Genomic DNA, 18534 nt, shown 5'->3' on the forward strand with positions numbered 1-18534 from the left:
AGTGCACTATAGGCCACTGTGGCGCGGCCTAAGCTTTTGTCCTTAATGACTTTTTTTTTCATTAATTACTTTTACTTTTATACTTTTAAGTAGTTTTGAAACCAGTACTTTTACACTTTTACTTAAGTAAAAAGCATGAGTTGATACTTCAACTTCTACGGAAGTCTTTTTAAATCCTAGTATCTATACTTCTACTCGAGTAATGAATACGAATACTTTTGACACCTCTGGCCCACAGTGGCAAAAGCAGAAGAATTCAAGAAAACAAGACACATCTCTTATATGATATCCAGCTGAAGTTTGCTGTTTGGAACAACGATTTCCTCAGGTTTGACTTTGTTTTTTATTTTTTATTAAAACCCAATTAATCTCTTCTGATCCATGGGACTGAGTGGGAATGTTAGTTAATACTTCCAGAACAGAGCTTAGAGAGTCTTGGTTAGTCAGAATGTATTTTTTGTTACGTTTGTCTCGTGCAAGTTATAGGCAAATTAGGGATGTTCTAAAATGCTCAATGTGAAAGCGCTAAAGATGGTTTTATGCATTAAGACAGTAATACTGGAGGGCACACCTTATTGATGATGCATTCTCTGCATGCAAAAGCCCAGAATATGAGCGCAACGCGCTAAATTACACACTGTAAGGTTTTCCCCATAGAAACCAGCTAATAAAACGTTTAATGTGTCTTAATGTCTTATACACTCTAAAATCCAACAGTGATTCTAACACTTTTTAGCTAACTTGACTTAATGTCTTAATTGTAAAAATCTAGTAATCTGTACTATTCACATACTATACCTTGTTTACTCAGTTAAACCCAAGTCTAAACAGCATGAGACAAGGGATTGTTTTTACTGAAACATGGCTAAACGACAACATCCAGGACTCCGGCATTCAGTTGCATGGGCTAACTTGCTACCGAGCGGATAGAGACTCATCACTGTCTGGTAAGACTTGCGGGGGTGGCTTTTGTGTGTACATCAACAAAGAATGGTGTAACAATGCCGCGGGAGTTCACGGCCATTGCAATTGTTGCGGTTTACATTCCCCCATGTGCAAACGCTAAGGACGCGCTTTGCGAGCTGTACAGCGCTATCAGCGAACAACAAACAAACAACCCTGGCGGCTTTTTCATCATAGCTGGTGACTTCAACCACGCAAACTTAAAGACAGTTTTACCAACATGTGAACTTTGCAACAAGGGGAAACAACACACTGGAACTTGTTTACCCAACAGAGAAAAACGGGTACAAAGCTAAACCTCGACCCCATGTCTGTTATGCTCATCCCATCATACAACCCACTTTTGAAACTCACCAAACCAGTTCAAAAACTCATTACAGTACGGCCGGATGATGCTACCTCAACACTACAGGACTGCTTTCAGCACACAGACTGGAACATGTTTAAAGAGGCAGCCACCTACAACAACAACACAGACTTGCATGAGTATAATGAAACAGTGAGTGCCTATGTAACGGAGGCCAGCTAGTAGTTGTTCAGTGAGAAAACCTCACTCCTCTGATCTCAAGAGACGCTCCAGCGACTGATGCTAGAGGCGGCAGCCTTTAGCCTCCTTGTTAGAGTGTCCGACTCTCATACCGGCGGACCCGGGTTCGAGTCCCGCTTGGAGCGGGTGGTTTGAACAGGAGGGGTTACATTGGTGCTGTGACCCGGATGGGAGTGAGTTTCATGACTGAACTTTATGTTTCACAGTTTGAAATGCAGAATGACACACCTGCACAGAAACTGTCCACACCTCCCACCGACAAGGCCCTCTGTCTGTCTCCAGCCCATGTAAGGAAGACCCTACGCAAGGGTGCGGGTCCTGACAACATACCTGGCCGTGTACTGAGAGACTGTGCTGCACAGCTGACAGATGTACTAACAGACATCTTAAACACCTCGCTGAGCCAGGCAGTCATCCCCACATGTCTCAAATCCACTGCCAAAGAAATCACCCGTGTCCTGTCCAAACGACAACCGTCCCATAGCACTGACTCCAATCATGATGAAGTGCTTTGAGAGGTTAGTCATGCACCACATAAAAACCAGCCTCCCCAACACACTCGATCTGCTCCAGTTTGCATGCCGTCCAAACTGCTCTACAGATGATGCAATTTCCTCCACCCTCCATGTGGCTCTTACCCACTTAGAACAGAAGGACACTTACGTAAGAATGCTGTTCATCGACTTCAGCTCAGCATTCAACACAATAATCCCTCAGCAGCTTATCAATAAATTAAAATAGCTCTTCTCTTCCAGCTCCTGCCATCAGGAAGACGGTCCCGGAGCATCAAAGCTCGCTCCGCCAGAATGCTCAACATCTTTGTCCCCCAGGCTGTGAGAGCCCTGAACTCAAATCACCCCACCCACCTCTGAAAACACCATACAAAACCTCCTGAAAACATGGACTGTCTCAACTCTGCCCCCTAACGCTCCAACCCTACCACAAACAAAAAAATTGTCTGAAACTTTTTTGTGCAATTATGAGAGGGCCTTACAAACCACCCGTAGAAATTTCTGTTCCGAAATAAAAGTTTAATGTGCTTTGTTTTACAGTGATATTGGAGGACCAAATTCTGAAGGCTAGTCATCTTATGCTTATACTTTACTAAGAATACTTTTACTGCAATATAGTCCTCAGTTAAATCAACTTTGCTCAGTGTACTCAGTTCAATAGTTTCCAAGCATTTTTTGAACACTGATCAATTGATGGCAAAATAGAAAGGCGGCGTTAGCTTTGTTTGCCAAAAACAAACCATATCACAGCCTTCAAAAAGGGGGAGATGCATTGATACTCGAGACTAGTGATGGTGAAATGAAGCTTTCATTGTCACATTGGAAGTTTCCTAGCTGAGGGCTACTCTCAGGCGCTGTGTAATATCATTGCGCCGCTGCACTTATGGTACGGCAACACAGTTCCTTGATCATTACGCAGGAATGAGAGTATAGTTCCTAGCCATATCGGCCTGGAAAATCAAAACTTTTCATTTTCCGTCGGTCTAACAAGAGTCAAGTTTTAAATAGGAAAAATATTGAAAGTCTTTGGTCATTTTTGAGCGAGATGCTAACGGTCTAATCCGATTCAATGATGTATGCTAAGCTATGCTAAAAGTGCTACCGCCAGACCCGGAGATCGGCTGAATGGATTCAAAAACAGTAAAACTCAACTGTTCAACTCTAAGGGACTTGGAAAATGAGCCTGTTTTCAAAAAAAGTGGAGTGTTCCTTTAATCTTACGGGCCTGTTGCTATGACAGCAAGTCCAGGATGAGCGTCGAAGAACCAAACAATCCAAGATCATGCCAAATCGTCAACAATCAAATCCAGCTAACTTAGCCACATATGAGGAACGGACCCTTGGGTTGTTTCCCAAAAGCAACGCAAGCCTAAATTGATCATTGAACAATTGCAACAAATGTCCGCTATGATCAGCTCTGGCTTATGATGCTTTTGGGAAACACAGCCCAGGTCCGTTTCTCTTGCCATTCATGCACAGCAAATTTCAGGAGTTGAAAAATCATGAGTTAGACAAAAAAGTGTGAATGAGTTACATTTTTTGAGTTATTTTTTACATTTTGACTACCGTGTGTGTTACTGGATACTCCCTGGCTGTGTTGTATTTTGGCGTTCATTCATTGGTGTTCAGGAGCGTGTTTTAACACTACATCTGGAGTTACATTTTGAGAAGTGCGTCACGACACGACCCTGGTTCTGCAGCACAAATAATGGACTTGTGCTTCGTCGTGAGGTAGGTAAAAGTGTATATCTACAAAAAAAAAAACTATTTCAACATGTTCTATATTTTCTGACAAACACGTTTTGTCAGCTGTTACGTTATTGTGTACTAACGTCAAAGACCATGGAAACGTATGAACGTAGCCTATAACTTGTTTCAAAATTTTAAATGGCTATTTGCGCTGGCTTTTTGTCGATGTAAACGAGCTAACCGTCTTTCCATTTGTAACGCTTTGCAGAGAGACCGGATAGCTGGACCGAATGGCTTCAGCCAAGTGCAAGCAAAACTCACGTAGGCAGGCTATCTGACGTTTCACATGGGATTTATTTTCAGCACCATTCCCATGCACACATGGGGTAACGTTAGTTTGCAACACTTTATGACAATAGCGTTACTGAGCGGAAAAGTAAACGATAAAGAGCAACAGAAATATAAAGCGTATGCAGCTCACAGCTCGTGCTCCATCCAAGGACTGCCCACTCAGCGAGTGAGTAAAATAACGTGCCTTCCCCTTAAAGGAGCAGCACCGATTTGTACTTGTTACACATTCACCGTGTTTCTGAAAATGAGTGTTTTGCCGTCAAATTGAAGTGGCGACTCAGCTCAAGAAACCTGTTCAGCTTCCACACTAACTTTAATGCCGCCGAGGTAACGTAATTCACTCAGCTGCCTATATGTTTTGCTGTTAGATTTACAGTTTGACAGCAATTGTTTTCAAAGTGTGTCCATGCATTGAATTTCTGAACCAAATGTATGAATTTGCTCAAATAAAGCCAGTAAATCAAGAGTATGGTGTTCAGTGTAGTCATTTCCACATAACACATATTGTGTTAAATAAATGTTAACTCTAAGAAGTGTTAAATAAAATATGTTTTAAGTGTTAATTTTTAACACTGGTAAGGAGTTTATATTATAATTAACTACATTTCAGAGTTACAGTTACTCTCCGTAGGATTAGTATTTCAACTCCAGAAAGAGCTCTTATTTGATGGTCACGCATGTACACTCAAATTGAGTTGATTTTAACTAACAGGGAGTTTATTCCAAAAAACAGAATTTGCTGTGTGAATTTAAGGCATATTGTAGGAGTCAACTACTAACTGGCTTTTGTTTTTACTCGTCTTAATAATAAAAAGTCTTGAAACTGTTCTATTATACATAGTAAGAGTACATTGTAAAATCTGTGTTGTGTGTTTGTTGTGTGCAGAGCAGAACCGATCTGACGTAAATCAGAGCAGCAGATCTTCACCGTCCGTTGATGTGAGTATGTCTTTTTTTTGTCTTTTCTGGACAAATTTAGCATTTTGAGGCAACGATTTTTTCTTGTTTTCAGGAGGATAGACGTTATTTTAGCCAGACTTAAAGAGAAGATCCTTGGTCGAAGCCCTTGAAGAAGTAACAATACCGGATTGAGTGAAGGCTGATTTGTTCCTTAGCCTGTGTTACATCATGGTGCGTTCCAGGAAGAGAAGGAAACAGCAACGAGATCCTGAATCTCCTGTACATGGTAAAGCCCCTCTTGAGAACCAGGGACCAAACCCCACAGATGACACTTTGCATAACATAGTTACGGGTTTGTTAGAATGTTTCAAGAACCATCATACTTCTCAAGCAAAGATTGAAAAGAAATGTGACATTAAAAAGGATTGTATATACTGGCCAATTGAGAAAATCAAACAAGCTTGGGAAACAGCTCAAACCGTTGGTGAATCCAATAAAAAAGAGTGGGCTTATGTGATACTGCTGCAGGTGATGAAATATTTGTATCATGAGCGTCAAACACAAGCAGCTGAGCAGAACTCTACAACAGGCACAGCTACACGCACACACAGAGAGAGTGCAGGTGCAGCATCAGGAAGTCAGGATTCAACTTTTAATGACACCGATGAAACTGAAAATCCTTCAGAAGATGAGCTTCAAGAAGAAGGAGAAGATGGAACAAGGGAAAGAGTAGGTTCAAATAATTCTGAAACCGTCTACATAAAGATCCCACTCTCACATCTGTTTCATAATGAATTCAGTGAAGATACTAAACCAAAAAACTCAAACCTAAACTCAAAAAAACATAAATTAATAGACGGAAATCCTTCAGACTCTGATATTGTGAGAAAAAAACCCACTTATGTCTTGGCATATGATGATGAAACCAAGAATGCTAAATGGGTGTATGAGATATTGAACAGGAACACTGTAGCTAACAATAATCCAGTAAAAATAAAATTTCGCTCATTCTTGATAAACAAAGGCTATTAACGAGGTCATCTCGCTGCGACTGCCAATCACATGTGGTGTCAGGAAGCCTACAACAGCACTTTTGTGTTCAGCAACATTTCACCACAGCTTCAAACATTAAACAGTGGCTACTGGAAAGCCCTGGAGGAATATTGTCGAAATAAAATACAAAATACAGACATCCGAAATGTCCATGTCTACACTGGACCTGCACTAGAAGAGGATATGGTGCAGCTTCTGTTGATTCAGAGGATCTGAAAGCAGTGCCGACCGCCTTCTTTAAGGTGATAATTGTTGAGAATGTTGATGGAACAGTAGAAGAGCCAGAATGCTGTCTGATTCCCAATGATGAAGAAGATTTAAAAGACAATAAAGTATGTCAGGGTTCGGAATTTCTAAAAGAGATATGTAAGAAGCCAATTGAAGAGATTGAGAGACTCTCTGGGCTAAAGTTCACAGATGAATCATTCATAGAGGGAGGGCTGGACAGTATAAAGACAGTGACATGGACGGGAGAAAATGGGTGTGGAAAGATGTGTGATGCAAAGATACAAGTCAGAATAAGCAACCCACAAACTTCATGATATGGACGCCTGTATCTGACATCATGAGGTCATACAATAATTCCTGTACATGTGCTGTATAGTGCATTACCCATGACCCTGAGACACAGAGTTGAGTTTGATCTTCCATTACGAGTGAGGATACGTTTGTCTGAGCTCTCAGTGCTTATTAATCTCATACTGTACAGACTTACAGACCATTAAAAAAACATTTCTCATGATCTTATCATGGCTTATCAATGCTCGAGTTTTAGTTTTGTAGGGTCTTGAGAGTGAACCGTGCATTGAGCCAATGGAGGCCTTTCAGAGCATCAGATTTACACTAAAATATCTTCATTTGTGTCTGAAGATGAACGGAGGTCTGACGGGTGTCCAACCACATGAGGGTGAGTAATTAATGACACAATTTACATTTTTGGGTGAACTAACCCTTTAAATATACATTTTCATACAAAAACTGCTATAATATAAATCGCACATCACATTAAAAATGTGAATCATTTTATTCAGAATTTAATAATAATAATAATAATAATGTCAAAAAAGCTTCTATACTATAGGCTATAATGAAAGCCTTATACTTTGACTTACAGAAAGCGCTTTAAACAGAACTGGAGATACTAAATAACTTATCTTATAAACTTATAAACGTATAAACTAAAATGAAAAAGCAGAACATTAGCAGGTCCTGAATGAGACGGGTGTGAGACTGACCTGCAGCTGCGCGACGGCCCGCAGGAAACTGAGCCTGTTCTGCAGCAGCGATGAAGACGAGCAGAGCGATGAAGAGGACAGCACCTGCTGCAGGACACACACCTGCGTCCACGCGCACGACAGCTGACACACACACACACACACACAGTCAGACCATCAGTCAGTCACACACACACACACACACACAGTCAGACCATCAGTCAGCCACACACACTGCTGCCGTCTGAGCCAGCCTGACCTTAGTGAACCACAGGAAGTCCTGCGTGACGGAGGCGGAGCAGCACTGGACCTCCACCAGAGGGAGCCGCTCGTCACATGACACCAGCACACAGTCCTTCTGATAGAACACACACGCCAGGTACACGCCTCTACACACACACACACACACATACAAATAATACATACACATATATTACAAATATCAACAAAAAAAATTATTACAAAAGTGTATGATTAATACAAAAATAATACATCATTTTAAGATTTGAGATTGACACAAAATTGTATATTAAAACTTAAATTAATATTAATGTATGGACATTCCTAGCTTCTGAAAATTAAAAAAGTGACTATAAAACAATTATAATTAAAAGATTTATAAGCTGAATATTTTCCCTCTATTTTTTAAATAGTAATATATACAAATAAATGTAAAAAATCTTAATCTCATACATTTAAAATATTTTCTTTATATATTTGTAAAAAAAAAATATATATATATATTTTTTTTCTTTAGTACAATTTGAAGTACTACAAATAACTAAAACAAAAACATAAATAAAAAAACTAAAAATAAAATGACAAAAGTTTTATGTTTACATAATTAAATTATTGTATTAACATTTTAAATGTTAAATTTTTTAATAAGACACATAGACAATATATATATATAGACAAAAATACGAAAATATTTTGTTGTGTGTTTTTAACTACAATACAAAAATAAATAAAAAATAATAATTAAAGGTTTTATAAACTGAATGCTCTTTTAAACAAAAATAAATCAAAATTAAAATATATTTCAAATATCTTAAGAAAATATGAAAAATTTATAAAAAATGTAAATAATTTTAAGATTTGCCATGAAATAAAAAATCTAATTTAATATTAAAATGCACTTTTGAATTATTTTACAAACATTTTACATTAAAAATCATTTAATAAGACATGACATAAAAATATAGATAAAAAAATGTATAACTCAAAGTAAAATGTACTCAAAAACTACTTTTTAGACATTTTTAGAACTTATCATAACTAGTAAAATGTATATTCATTATAAAAATGCCCATATTTGACAGATTTGTGAAACAAAGCTTCCTCATTTATCAGTTTTCATAATCCTCATTTGTTAAAGGCACAGGAAATGAATGAATAATAAAATAAGAATGATCTTAATTTAGTAAAAGCATGTTTTATGTGAGATGGTTTGAAGTCATGAACTGTGACCCCTGTGACCCCTGTGACCCCTGGTGTGTCTCACACACTTAAGATTACATTTATTTTGTTGTGTATTTTTAACTACAATTAAAAAATGTTAATAATAATTAAAGGTTTTATAAACTGAACATTATGTGGGATTCCCACTTTTTTTTAACAAAAATATATCCAAATAAATAAATAAATTATATATATAAAAAAATATGCAAAAAATATGATTTTAAGATTTGAAATAAGATTTAAAAAAACTCAAATGTAATATTAAAATTATTTTATAAACATTTTACTTTTAAAATAATTTAATAAGACTAAATTAGTTTTTTTTGGAAAAAAAAGTTTGTCATTTTAGTGTTTTTAACTAAAAGTAAAATATACTCAAAAACTACTTTTCAAACATTTTTAGAACTTATAATAAAAATGTCCAATATCATAACTAGTAAATATAAAAATTTCCATGTTTTACAGATTTGATTAATTTCTATCACTTTATTTTCAGGTCTAGCAATCAGACTCTTTTAAAACGAGGCTTCCTCATTCATCAAGGTTTTCATAATCCTCACCCGTTAAACACACAGGAAATGAATGAATAACAATGTTATAATGTGAACTGGTTTGAGGTGATTGTGACGCTGTGACCCCTGTAACCCCTGTGACCTCTGTGACCCCTGTAACCCCTGTGACCCCTGTGACCCCTGTAACCCCTGTGACCCCTGGTGTGTCTCACCTCTGCAACAGACGGACGAACCTGCTGGAGTGGAAGAGCTGCTTCAGGCCACGAGACATAGACGCTCTCTTCACAGAGCTGCTGTTATCTGACACACACACACACAGGTGTTTATCAGTGATGACGGGTGTTTCTTCACTCTATTATCTGTGTGTGTGTGTGTGTGTGTGTGGTACCGGTGATGAGCGCAGGCTCTCTGATCTGCTGTGAGATCCTCCTGACGGCCGCCGCCTGATTCCTGCGCCTGACCGTCACACCGCAGCACTCGTTCCAGCCTGCAGGCACACACACACACACACACACACACACACACACACTCACTAAAGCACACTCCAGACATCAAACACACTGTAAAACAGTGAGAGATCACTCCAGCGGAAAATAACTCAATATTAGGTCATTGGTCATAATGTTATGGCTGATCGGTGCATCATGTTTTACATTCAGTTCAACTTTAGTAAAGGACTTTAGTCATGTATTGGCGTTTATCAGATCTCAGGCGATGATGTTGTGTGTGTGGCAGGTGTGTGTGCAGTTCTCCGTACTCACTGGAGGGGGCGACACTCGGCGGGCTGCTGCTCACACACACACCCCAGCCTCTGATGTTATACGCACTGACCCGCACGAAATACTGCACACCCTACACACACAGAGCCCAGTCACAAACATCCACATCTGTGTGTGTGTGTGTGTGTGTGTGTGTGTGTGTGTGTGTGTGTGTGTGTGTGTGTGTGTGTGTGTGTGTGTGTGTGTGTGTGTGTGTGTGTGTGTGTGTGTGTGTGTGTGTGTGTGTGTGTGTCATATACAGGTGCTGGTCATATAATTAGAATATCATCAAAAAGTTGATTTATTTCAGTTATTCCGTTCAAAAAGTGAAACTTGTATATTATATTAATCCATTACACACAGACTGATATATTTCAAATGTTTATTTCTTTTAATTTTGATGATTATAACTGACAACTAAGGAAAATCCCAAATTCAGTATCTCAGAAAATTAGAAAATTACTTAAGAGCAATACAAAGAAAGGATTTTTAGAAATCTTGGCCAACTGAAAAGTATGAGCATGAAAAGTATGAGCATGTCCAGCACTCAATACTCAGTTGGGGCTGGTTTAGCCTGAATTACTGCAGCGATGCGGCGTGGCATGAGGAGATCAGTCTGTTTGGGGGGTAAAATATGTGTTTTTTTGGCTGGGTGTCCTGGGTTGCCTGGGTCTAAATATCACATAATCGGGGTCGCTTCAACCCGCGGACATGGAAAAACAGCCCGCGGCAAAACCGCAGACTTGGCAACAAGTGCAGTTGAGTTCTGTTGACATTTGACAACTAATGTTATGCGTCGCTCTGTTGCTCTGATTGGTTGTAGGTCTATCCAATTGAGGTCTTTCCTGGTTCGGTTGAGACACGCCCCATAATCACAGCCCAACGGAGCAGATCACACTCATATTCTGACTAGAATTGAGTATGACAACATCAGGCTAGGTCAGGCGAGTTTGCTGGCCAATGAGGAACAGGGAACCCATGGTTCTTAAACCAGGTACTGGTTGTTTTGGCACAGTGTGCAGGTGCCAGTCCTGTTGGAAAATGAAATCTGCATCTCCATAAAGTTGGTCAGCAGCAGGAAGCATGAAGTGCTCTGAAACTTCCTGCTATACGGCTGCGTTGACCTCAGACCTCAGAAAACACAGTGGACCAACACCAGCAGATGACATGGCACCCCAAACCATCACTGACTGTGGAAACTTTACACTGGACCTCAAGCAGCGTGGATTGTGTGCCTCTCCTCTCTTCCTCCAGACTCTGGGACCCTGATTTTCAAACGAAACGCAAAATTTACTTTCATCAGAGAACATAACTTTGGACCACTCAGCAGCAGTCCAGTCCTTTTTGTCTTTAGCCCAGGCGAGACGCTTCTGACGTTGTTCAAGAGTGCGACAGCTGAAACCCATGTCTTGCATATATCTGTGCGTAGTGGTTCTTGAAGCACTGACTCCAGCTGCAGTCCACTCTTTGTGAATCTCCCCCACATTTTTGAATGGGTTTTGTTTCACAATCCTCTCCAGGGTGCGGTTATCCCTATTGCTTGTACACTTTTTTCTACCACATATTTTCCTTCCCTTCGCCTCTCTATTAATGTGCTTGGACACAGAGCTCTGAGAACAGCCAGCCTCTTTTGCAATGACCTTTTGTGTCTTGCCCTCCTTGTGCAAGGTGTCAATGGTCATCTTTTGGACAGCTGTCAGGTCAGCTTCTTCCCCATGATTGTGTAGCCTACAGAACTAGACTGAGAGACCATTTAAAGGCCTTTGCAGGTGTTTTGAGTTAATTAGCTGATTAGAGTGTGGCAACAGGTGTCTTCAATATTCAACCTTTTCACAATATTCTAATTTTCTGAGATACTGAATTTGGGATTTTCCTTAGTTGTCAGTTATAATCATCAAAATTAAAAGAAATAAACATTTGAAATATATCAGTCTGTGTGTAATGAATGGATATAATATACAAGTTTCACTTTTTGAATGGAATTAGTGAAATAAATCAACTTTTTGATGATATTCTAATGATATGACCAGCACCTGTATAGCTGTGAGTGTGTGTGTCTTACAGTCTTCAGTCCCGTGATGCTGAACTCTGTGTTGCTGCTGTCCGTGATGAACCCAGAGCCACACAGAGGCTGAAAACTAGCGGAAGAGCTCCATTCAACTACACACACACACACACACACACACACACACACAGACAGGTCAGTGATGACGTCATCAGAGTACAGTCCGCTGGTGATGATGCGGTGTCTCACCTCTGTATCTGGTGATGAGGCCATGTGTCCGACCGCAGGGCTCACACACACGCACACACACACAGCTGTCGCCCGTCACCAGCAGGGCGGCGCTAGCGGGCGGCCCGGGCGGAGCTGAGGGAGACAGACGGGTGTGATGATGGGTCATCTGAGTGAGTGAGTGTGTGTGTGTGTGTGTGTGTGTGTGTTCATACCCGTCGTGTGGAATCTCTCTCTCATGCGACGGTAAAGTTCACAGCGGCGCGTCCAGAGCTCGACGTTCTTCTGCGCGTCTGTGTGTGACTGAAGCTCCGCCTTCACTCTGAGCTGAAGCTCCGCCCTCCACTCCTCCAGCTTCTGCTCGGCCAATGACACCAGCTCATCCAGCTTCAGCGACCAATCAGACGCCGAGCTCACTGTGGCGGGACGGCGAGAGGCATTTATACATCCATTTAATAATTGATAAACTTTTCTAACGTGATGATGAATTGTGTAGCGTGACTGAAGTGTGTGTGTGTCACTCACAGGTGGGGTTGTGTTTGGCTCCGGCATTCAGCAGCACCTTCAGCAGTGAGGCATTATGGGTAAGAGCGGCCACGTCCAGCGGCACCAGGCCGAGCTCACTGACGGCGTTCACCCGTCGGTCTGTCTGTCCTCCACCCGTCTCTCTCTCTCGGGATAACAGATGCTGCACGGCGAGGGTGTCTTCACTATTATCTATTAACTTTTCTAACGTGTGTGATGAATTGTGTAGCGTGACTGAAGTGTGTGTGTGTCACTCACAGGTGGGGTTGTGTTTGGCTCCGGCATTCAGCAGCACCTTCAGCAGTGAGGCATTATGGGTAAGAGCGGCCACGTCCAGCGGCACCAGGCCGAGCTCACTGACGGCGTTCACCCGTCGGTCTGTCTGTCCTCCACCCGTCTCTCTCTCTCGGGATAACAGATGCTGCACGGCGAGGGTGTCTTCACTCTCCAGAGCGTCCCACAGACACGAGTACTGCACACACACACACACACGCTCATGTAAACAGCAGGACATTCACTCTATATATGTGTGTGTGTGTGTGCAGCTGTTACATCAGCTGGTCCTTTGCTCAGCCGCCTCCTCCAATCAGAATGCTCCGCCTCACCGGGGGAAGCTCCGCCCCTCAGTTTGACGGACAGACTCCTGTAGATGCGTTTAGGTGAGACGGGGCCGAGGGAACGCCTCCTCTGGGGCGGAGCCATCACGACTATGACATCACTGCACACCCAATGACATCATCACATACACGTTAAGAGTACGAAAAATCATCGAGTAAGTCAAAATAATGAGATGAAAAGTAGAAATTATGACTTATAAATCAAAATTATGAGTTGGTTTGTCAAAATTTTGAATTTTAAGGTCAGACTTTTAACTTTTTATGTCATTATTATGCCACTTTATGTCAAAATTAATACTTTGTCATAATTTCAAATTTGACAGTCAGACTTTTAACTTTTTATGTCATAATTATGCCATTTTATGTCAAAATTAATACTTTACGTCATAATTTCAAATTTTACGGTCAGACTTTTAACTTTTTGTGTCTTAATTATGCCATTTTATGTCAAAATTATTACTTTAGGCCTTAATTGGAATTTTAAGGTCAGACTTTAAACTTTTTATGTTATAATTATGCCACTTTATGTCAAAATTAAAACTTTGTTATAATTTCAAATTTTACAGTCGGACTTTTAACTTTTTATGTCATAATTATGCCATTTAATGTCAAAATTAATACTTTACACCATAATTTCGAATTTTAAGGTCAGACTTTTAGCTTTTTATGTCATAATTATGCCATTTTATGTCAAAATTAATACTTTACATCATAATTAAAAATGTTAAGGTCAGACTTTTAACTTGTTATGTCATAATTATGCCATTTTATGTCAAAATTAATACTTTACGTCATAAATTCGAATTTTAAGGTCAGACTTTAAACTTTTTGTCATAATTATGCCACTTTATGTCAAAATTAATACTTTAGGTCATCATTTCTAATTTTACAGTCGGACTTTTAACTTTTTATGTCATAATTATGCCGTTTTATGTCAAAATTAATACTTTACGCCATAATTTCAAATTTTAAGGTCAGACTTTTAACTTTTTATGTCATAATTATGCCACTTTATGTCCAAATTAATACTTTACATCATAATTTAAAATTTTAAGGTCAGACTTTTAACTTTTTATGTCATAATTATGCCACTTTATGTCAAAATTAATACTTTTCATCATAATTTTGAATATTAAGGTCAGACTATTAACTTTATGTCATAATTATGCCACTTTATGTCAAAATTAATACTTTATGTCATCATTTTGAATTTTAAGGTCAGACTATTAACTTTATGTCATAATTATGACACTTTATGTCGAAATGAATACTTCACATCATAATTTTGAATTTTACAGTCAGACGCTTAATGTTTTATGTCATAATTATGCCATTTTATGTCAAAATTAATACTTTACGTCATAATTTCGACTTTAAATGCCTTTTATGACTGTCATAGGTTCGACTTCCTTACAGAAATAGCATGAGCAGTATGAGATTCTGAAATCAGCTCAAGAGGTCCAGAAGCATTACATCAAAACTCCTTCTTCGTCATCATCATCATCATCATCATCATCATCAGTCTCCAGTTCTTCACATCATCACAGAGGAACTGCTTCACTTTCTCACATGTGGCTCAAGTGTTTATCAGATTATTTCTGCAACACTCATGATGAATCTCATCTTCCTCTTTTACTCACACTCTTCCTGCTTTAAGCACTGTCACATTAACTCATTTACTGATGACAAACATTCAGACCAAACTATCGTGTGTGAGTAAAACCAAAACTAAAGATGATATCACATCATCATACGAGATAAAACTGTTTTGTGGCACATTTTGTCTCGTGTTAAATATGAATCGCATAATGAAACGAAACTCTTATATTTTATATTGGCAGAATAAACTCTTGTTTATTTAAAATGTAGTTTTCTGCGGTTTTCTAAGACGCGCTCGTTTTTTTCCACATCAAGTCCGTGGCTAGCCTATCCGTTATACAAAACCAGATCAGTTATAGATGAGAACACTGGAAAACATAACTATGCATGTACGTGTATTAATTCGGCAGATGATTTGATCTATATTCAGCTGCTTCATTTATGAATATCAATGACAGATAAATGAGTTTACCGTTAGAAACAAACGAGCGCAGATGAACTCCGTCAGTCTCCTCCAAAGTTTCACAGATATTCATAAAGCTAATATCCGATGTACATCGACATGGTTAAGTTCATTAAAAGCTCTCAATTCCCGTCATTAAGACGAACTCTATTAATAACGCGAAGGCAGCGTGCACGCGCCCGCAAAACACCCTCAGAGAGCCAGTGCGCGTGCGCAGACACGGATGTGTGTTTATCTAAATGAGGATGTACCATAGACAAACTACAACACACTCTCTGTATAAATGAGGACATACGATTACAACTACTATAACCCAAAACCGACCCATAAAAGAACACTTTATTCATAGACTTCCCTGCCGTCACATGACCGACCCTATCATTGAAATATTGTTGTCAGTTGGTTATTCAACATTGATGACACGTTGAAACAACATTTACTGCTACGCTGTTGTAAAAAGGTTAACAGAAACAACATTGAAAAAAATCGTTTCACAATAAATGAATGTAAAAAGTTAAAGGCACAATATGTAATTTCTGATTTCGCAGAGCTTTTATCATGCGAGCGTTTGGTGGATCGCAGCGCTGTTTTATCACACATATGAGTGTGTTAAAGTGATGTTATAATGCTACTATATGCGCTAAATCAACAACACCAGATTTAAACAATAAGACTAACTGTGTTGAGCTGGAGAACAATGCTGTCTATCAACGCACATGAAAAATACTATAGTATATTATAGTAAAATTACAGTAAAATTACTCCAGTAAATACTACAGTGTTTTTGAACCATACTATAGTAAAGAAACTACGGTAAATTGTAGTATATTGTCGTATATTATAGTATTTACTACACTTTGTTAATTTACTGTAGTATATTTTTCAAAAACACTAGTATTTACTAGAGTAATTTTACTATAATGTACTATAGTATTTTTTCATGTGGTTTCCATGGTTTCTACACACGTTTTACATTCATTCAACATTAAATATTGCTTAAATGCTTTTTAAATGTAAAAATTTAAAAACGCTGACAAATAAAACGGTATCAACGTTGATCGTAATGTTGATAAAACGTAAATAAACACTGAAATGTCAACTTGGTTGTAGAATTAAACGTCTTTTCTCTACAAATGCCGTCATTTGGCTTCTTGACTGTTGACTATCCCAACGGGCAATTTTGATAGCGTCTAATAGCCGTCCAAACACAGCCCTGACGTCTAGGCTAAAACAAGGTAGACGCCCAATATAGACGTCTAACCACAGCCCAAGAGGAGACTATAGTCATCTAGAGCACTAACATTTCAAAGATATGACACCAAACACCTTGTAATCACTGTTGACTTTGCTGACGTGATGGAATATCACATCTCACAAGTTATTTTGGCAAAAACTACCAAACTCAAGGTAATTTTGGCTAGAAGTGGGTTACTCATAGCCGGACTATATCGGGTCTATAGATAACTGAGATGGTGAAATGATGGCCATTGCTTGCTGGGAATATTTGTATTGCTCCTTACTTGTCCAGTCCTTTAGCACTCAGTGTTTCTGTGTGTTTATGTTGTTTCCATGAAGGTGGCGTAGGCCGTATACAAGCGGAAAACTCTACAAGTGAGGATGGATCATCATTGAAATGTCTGTGTGTGGTATAGCAGACTCTGTGTGTGTGTGTGTGTGTGTGTGTCGTGAGTGTTTGTCATGATGACTGTGTGAAATGTTCACTGCGGTTTCTGCAGACACAATTCGTCTCATCTTCGTCTTCCACCAAACAGGTCAGAAATGACAATAAACCCACACACACCCAGAGAGATTTCAATACACAAACACACACACACACACACACACACGCTTCTCTTCTTCATTGCTCCTGACTGGAGCCAAATGGAGATTTGTGATCAATTACACTTGTTATAATGAAATGACCCCTGGAAGCAACAGGAAATGGAACAACAGCCGGACACGTCTATATATAAAGCCACACACAGCTCTTGTGTTGAGAAATGACTCGATGAAACGCCAGCAGGAAGTGGTTTCACTGTTGAGCAGCGCTGGCTGTGAGTTGCAGTTGCCATGGAGATAAAACACCGACACACACTGAACCACACTAAATTTCACACACTTAAAGTCAGTTTTATTTACACAGCACTTTATACAGTACAAGTGTCTTCAACGCAGCTTTACAGCAAAATCACCAAACTCAGTTTCATCCGTCACACATCAAACGATGCATTAATAACATTCTGAGGTGGGCGTTTCATAATATTTCACTAATGAAAGTTGCAAAATATGAGTGTTTTTGCAAATTAAACATAATTTACTGTTGTTTTCCATTCATTTTCAATGAAAGATTGAAGGAACCTAGTCCCCGAGTGACCACAGAATATAAAGATGTAGAAAATATCCTTCACTGAAGCTTTATTTGCAAAATGTTTGTAATAAAATATTTGTCCTTTAAATTGGCAATAACCCAGCAGTGAATGGATGTGGATAAAACGACATGTCTAAAAATGCATGTGCGCAGTTTCAGCTAAAGCGGGGTTTAATGCTATTTGCTACATTCTGCCTTATTTACACTGTTAAAGAGTTGATTCTCATGATAAAATGGCCAGAATTAAAAAAAAAATAATAAAGAAAAATGAGTTGGACGTATGACGGAGTAGTCTATTTCTGTGCCAAATACACTCCTTCAGGATTTAAACAAGTTTCGGAAAGTTTTTTTTCCGAGTATGGCCCTGTATGACGTCTTTAGTCACTCACATCGGTTCGTACAGTGGAGAAAGCCCCGCCCACAAGGCGACAGGATTGGTTACATGTTTGTGACACGAGGAAATGGGCGGAGTCTTTGGCTCACTGCAGTTTAAAGTCCCACTGAAGTGCCTTGAGACGCGCAGCATTATTCAATATGTTGACATAATTTCCCCTGAAACGGTTCCAGCTGTTAGAAGCTCCTCCCCTTTTTTGAAACAGCCAATAGCGCTTCGTTAATATCTCTGTTTGACTAGAGCCTTTCTGTTTGGTAAAGCCACAGTTTCCTCCTAATCTCTAACCGTTTATCATCATAATCTCCTCCATATCGCTTTGAAATACAGCCTTCTGTGCAGAATTTAGATGGGTCTGATATGTTTTGTCTGCACAGA

General features: G+C 39.3%; 1 protein-coding gene across 2 annotated transcripts in view; it reads right to left on the reverse strand.

The window, feature by feature from the left end:
- LOC307142087 (ankyrin repeat and fibronectin type-III domain-containing protein 1) overlaps positions 1-15599 on the reverse strand; it is a 35922-nt gene extending 20323 nt beyond the window's left edge. For both annotated transcript variants that reach the window (XM_079842615.1, XM_079842614.1), the window contains exons 1-11: positions 15407-15599; positions 13271-13436; positions 12977-13190; positions 12409-12609; positions 12215-12328; positions 12023-12120; positions 9964-10054; positions 9591-9689; positions 9415-9502; positions 7489-7618; positions 7251-7373 (exon numbers count right to left, since the gene is read on the reverse strand). In XM_079842615.1, the coding sequence (XP_079698741.1) occupies positions 7251-7373; positions 7489-7618; positions 9415-9502; positions 9591-9689; positions 9964-10054; positions 12023-12120; positions 12215-12328; positions 12409-12609; positions 12977-13190; positions 13271-13420 (1308 nt within the window). In that variant the 5' untranslated portion in view covers positions 13421-13436; positions 15407-15599. The remainder of the gene's footprint in view (positions 1-7250; positions 7374-7488; positions 7619-9414; positions 9503-9590; positions 9690-9963; positions 10055-12022; positions 12121-12214; positions 12329-12408; positions 12610-12976; positions 13191-13270; positions 13437-15406) is intronic.
- Between the last annotated feature and the right edge of the window lie 2935 nt (positions 15600-18534).

The sequence above is a fragment of the Gobio gobio genome, assembly GCF_949357685.1.
Source record: "Gobio gobio genome assembly, chromosome: 1".
In the NCBI taxonomy this organism is placed as follows: domain Eukaryota; kingdom Metazoa; phylum Chordata; class Actinopteri; order Cypriniformes; family Gobionidae; genus Gobio; species Gobio gobio.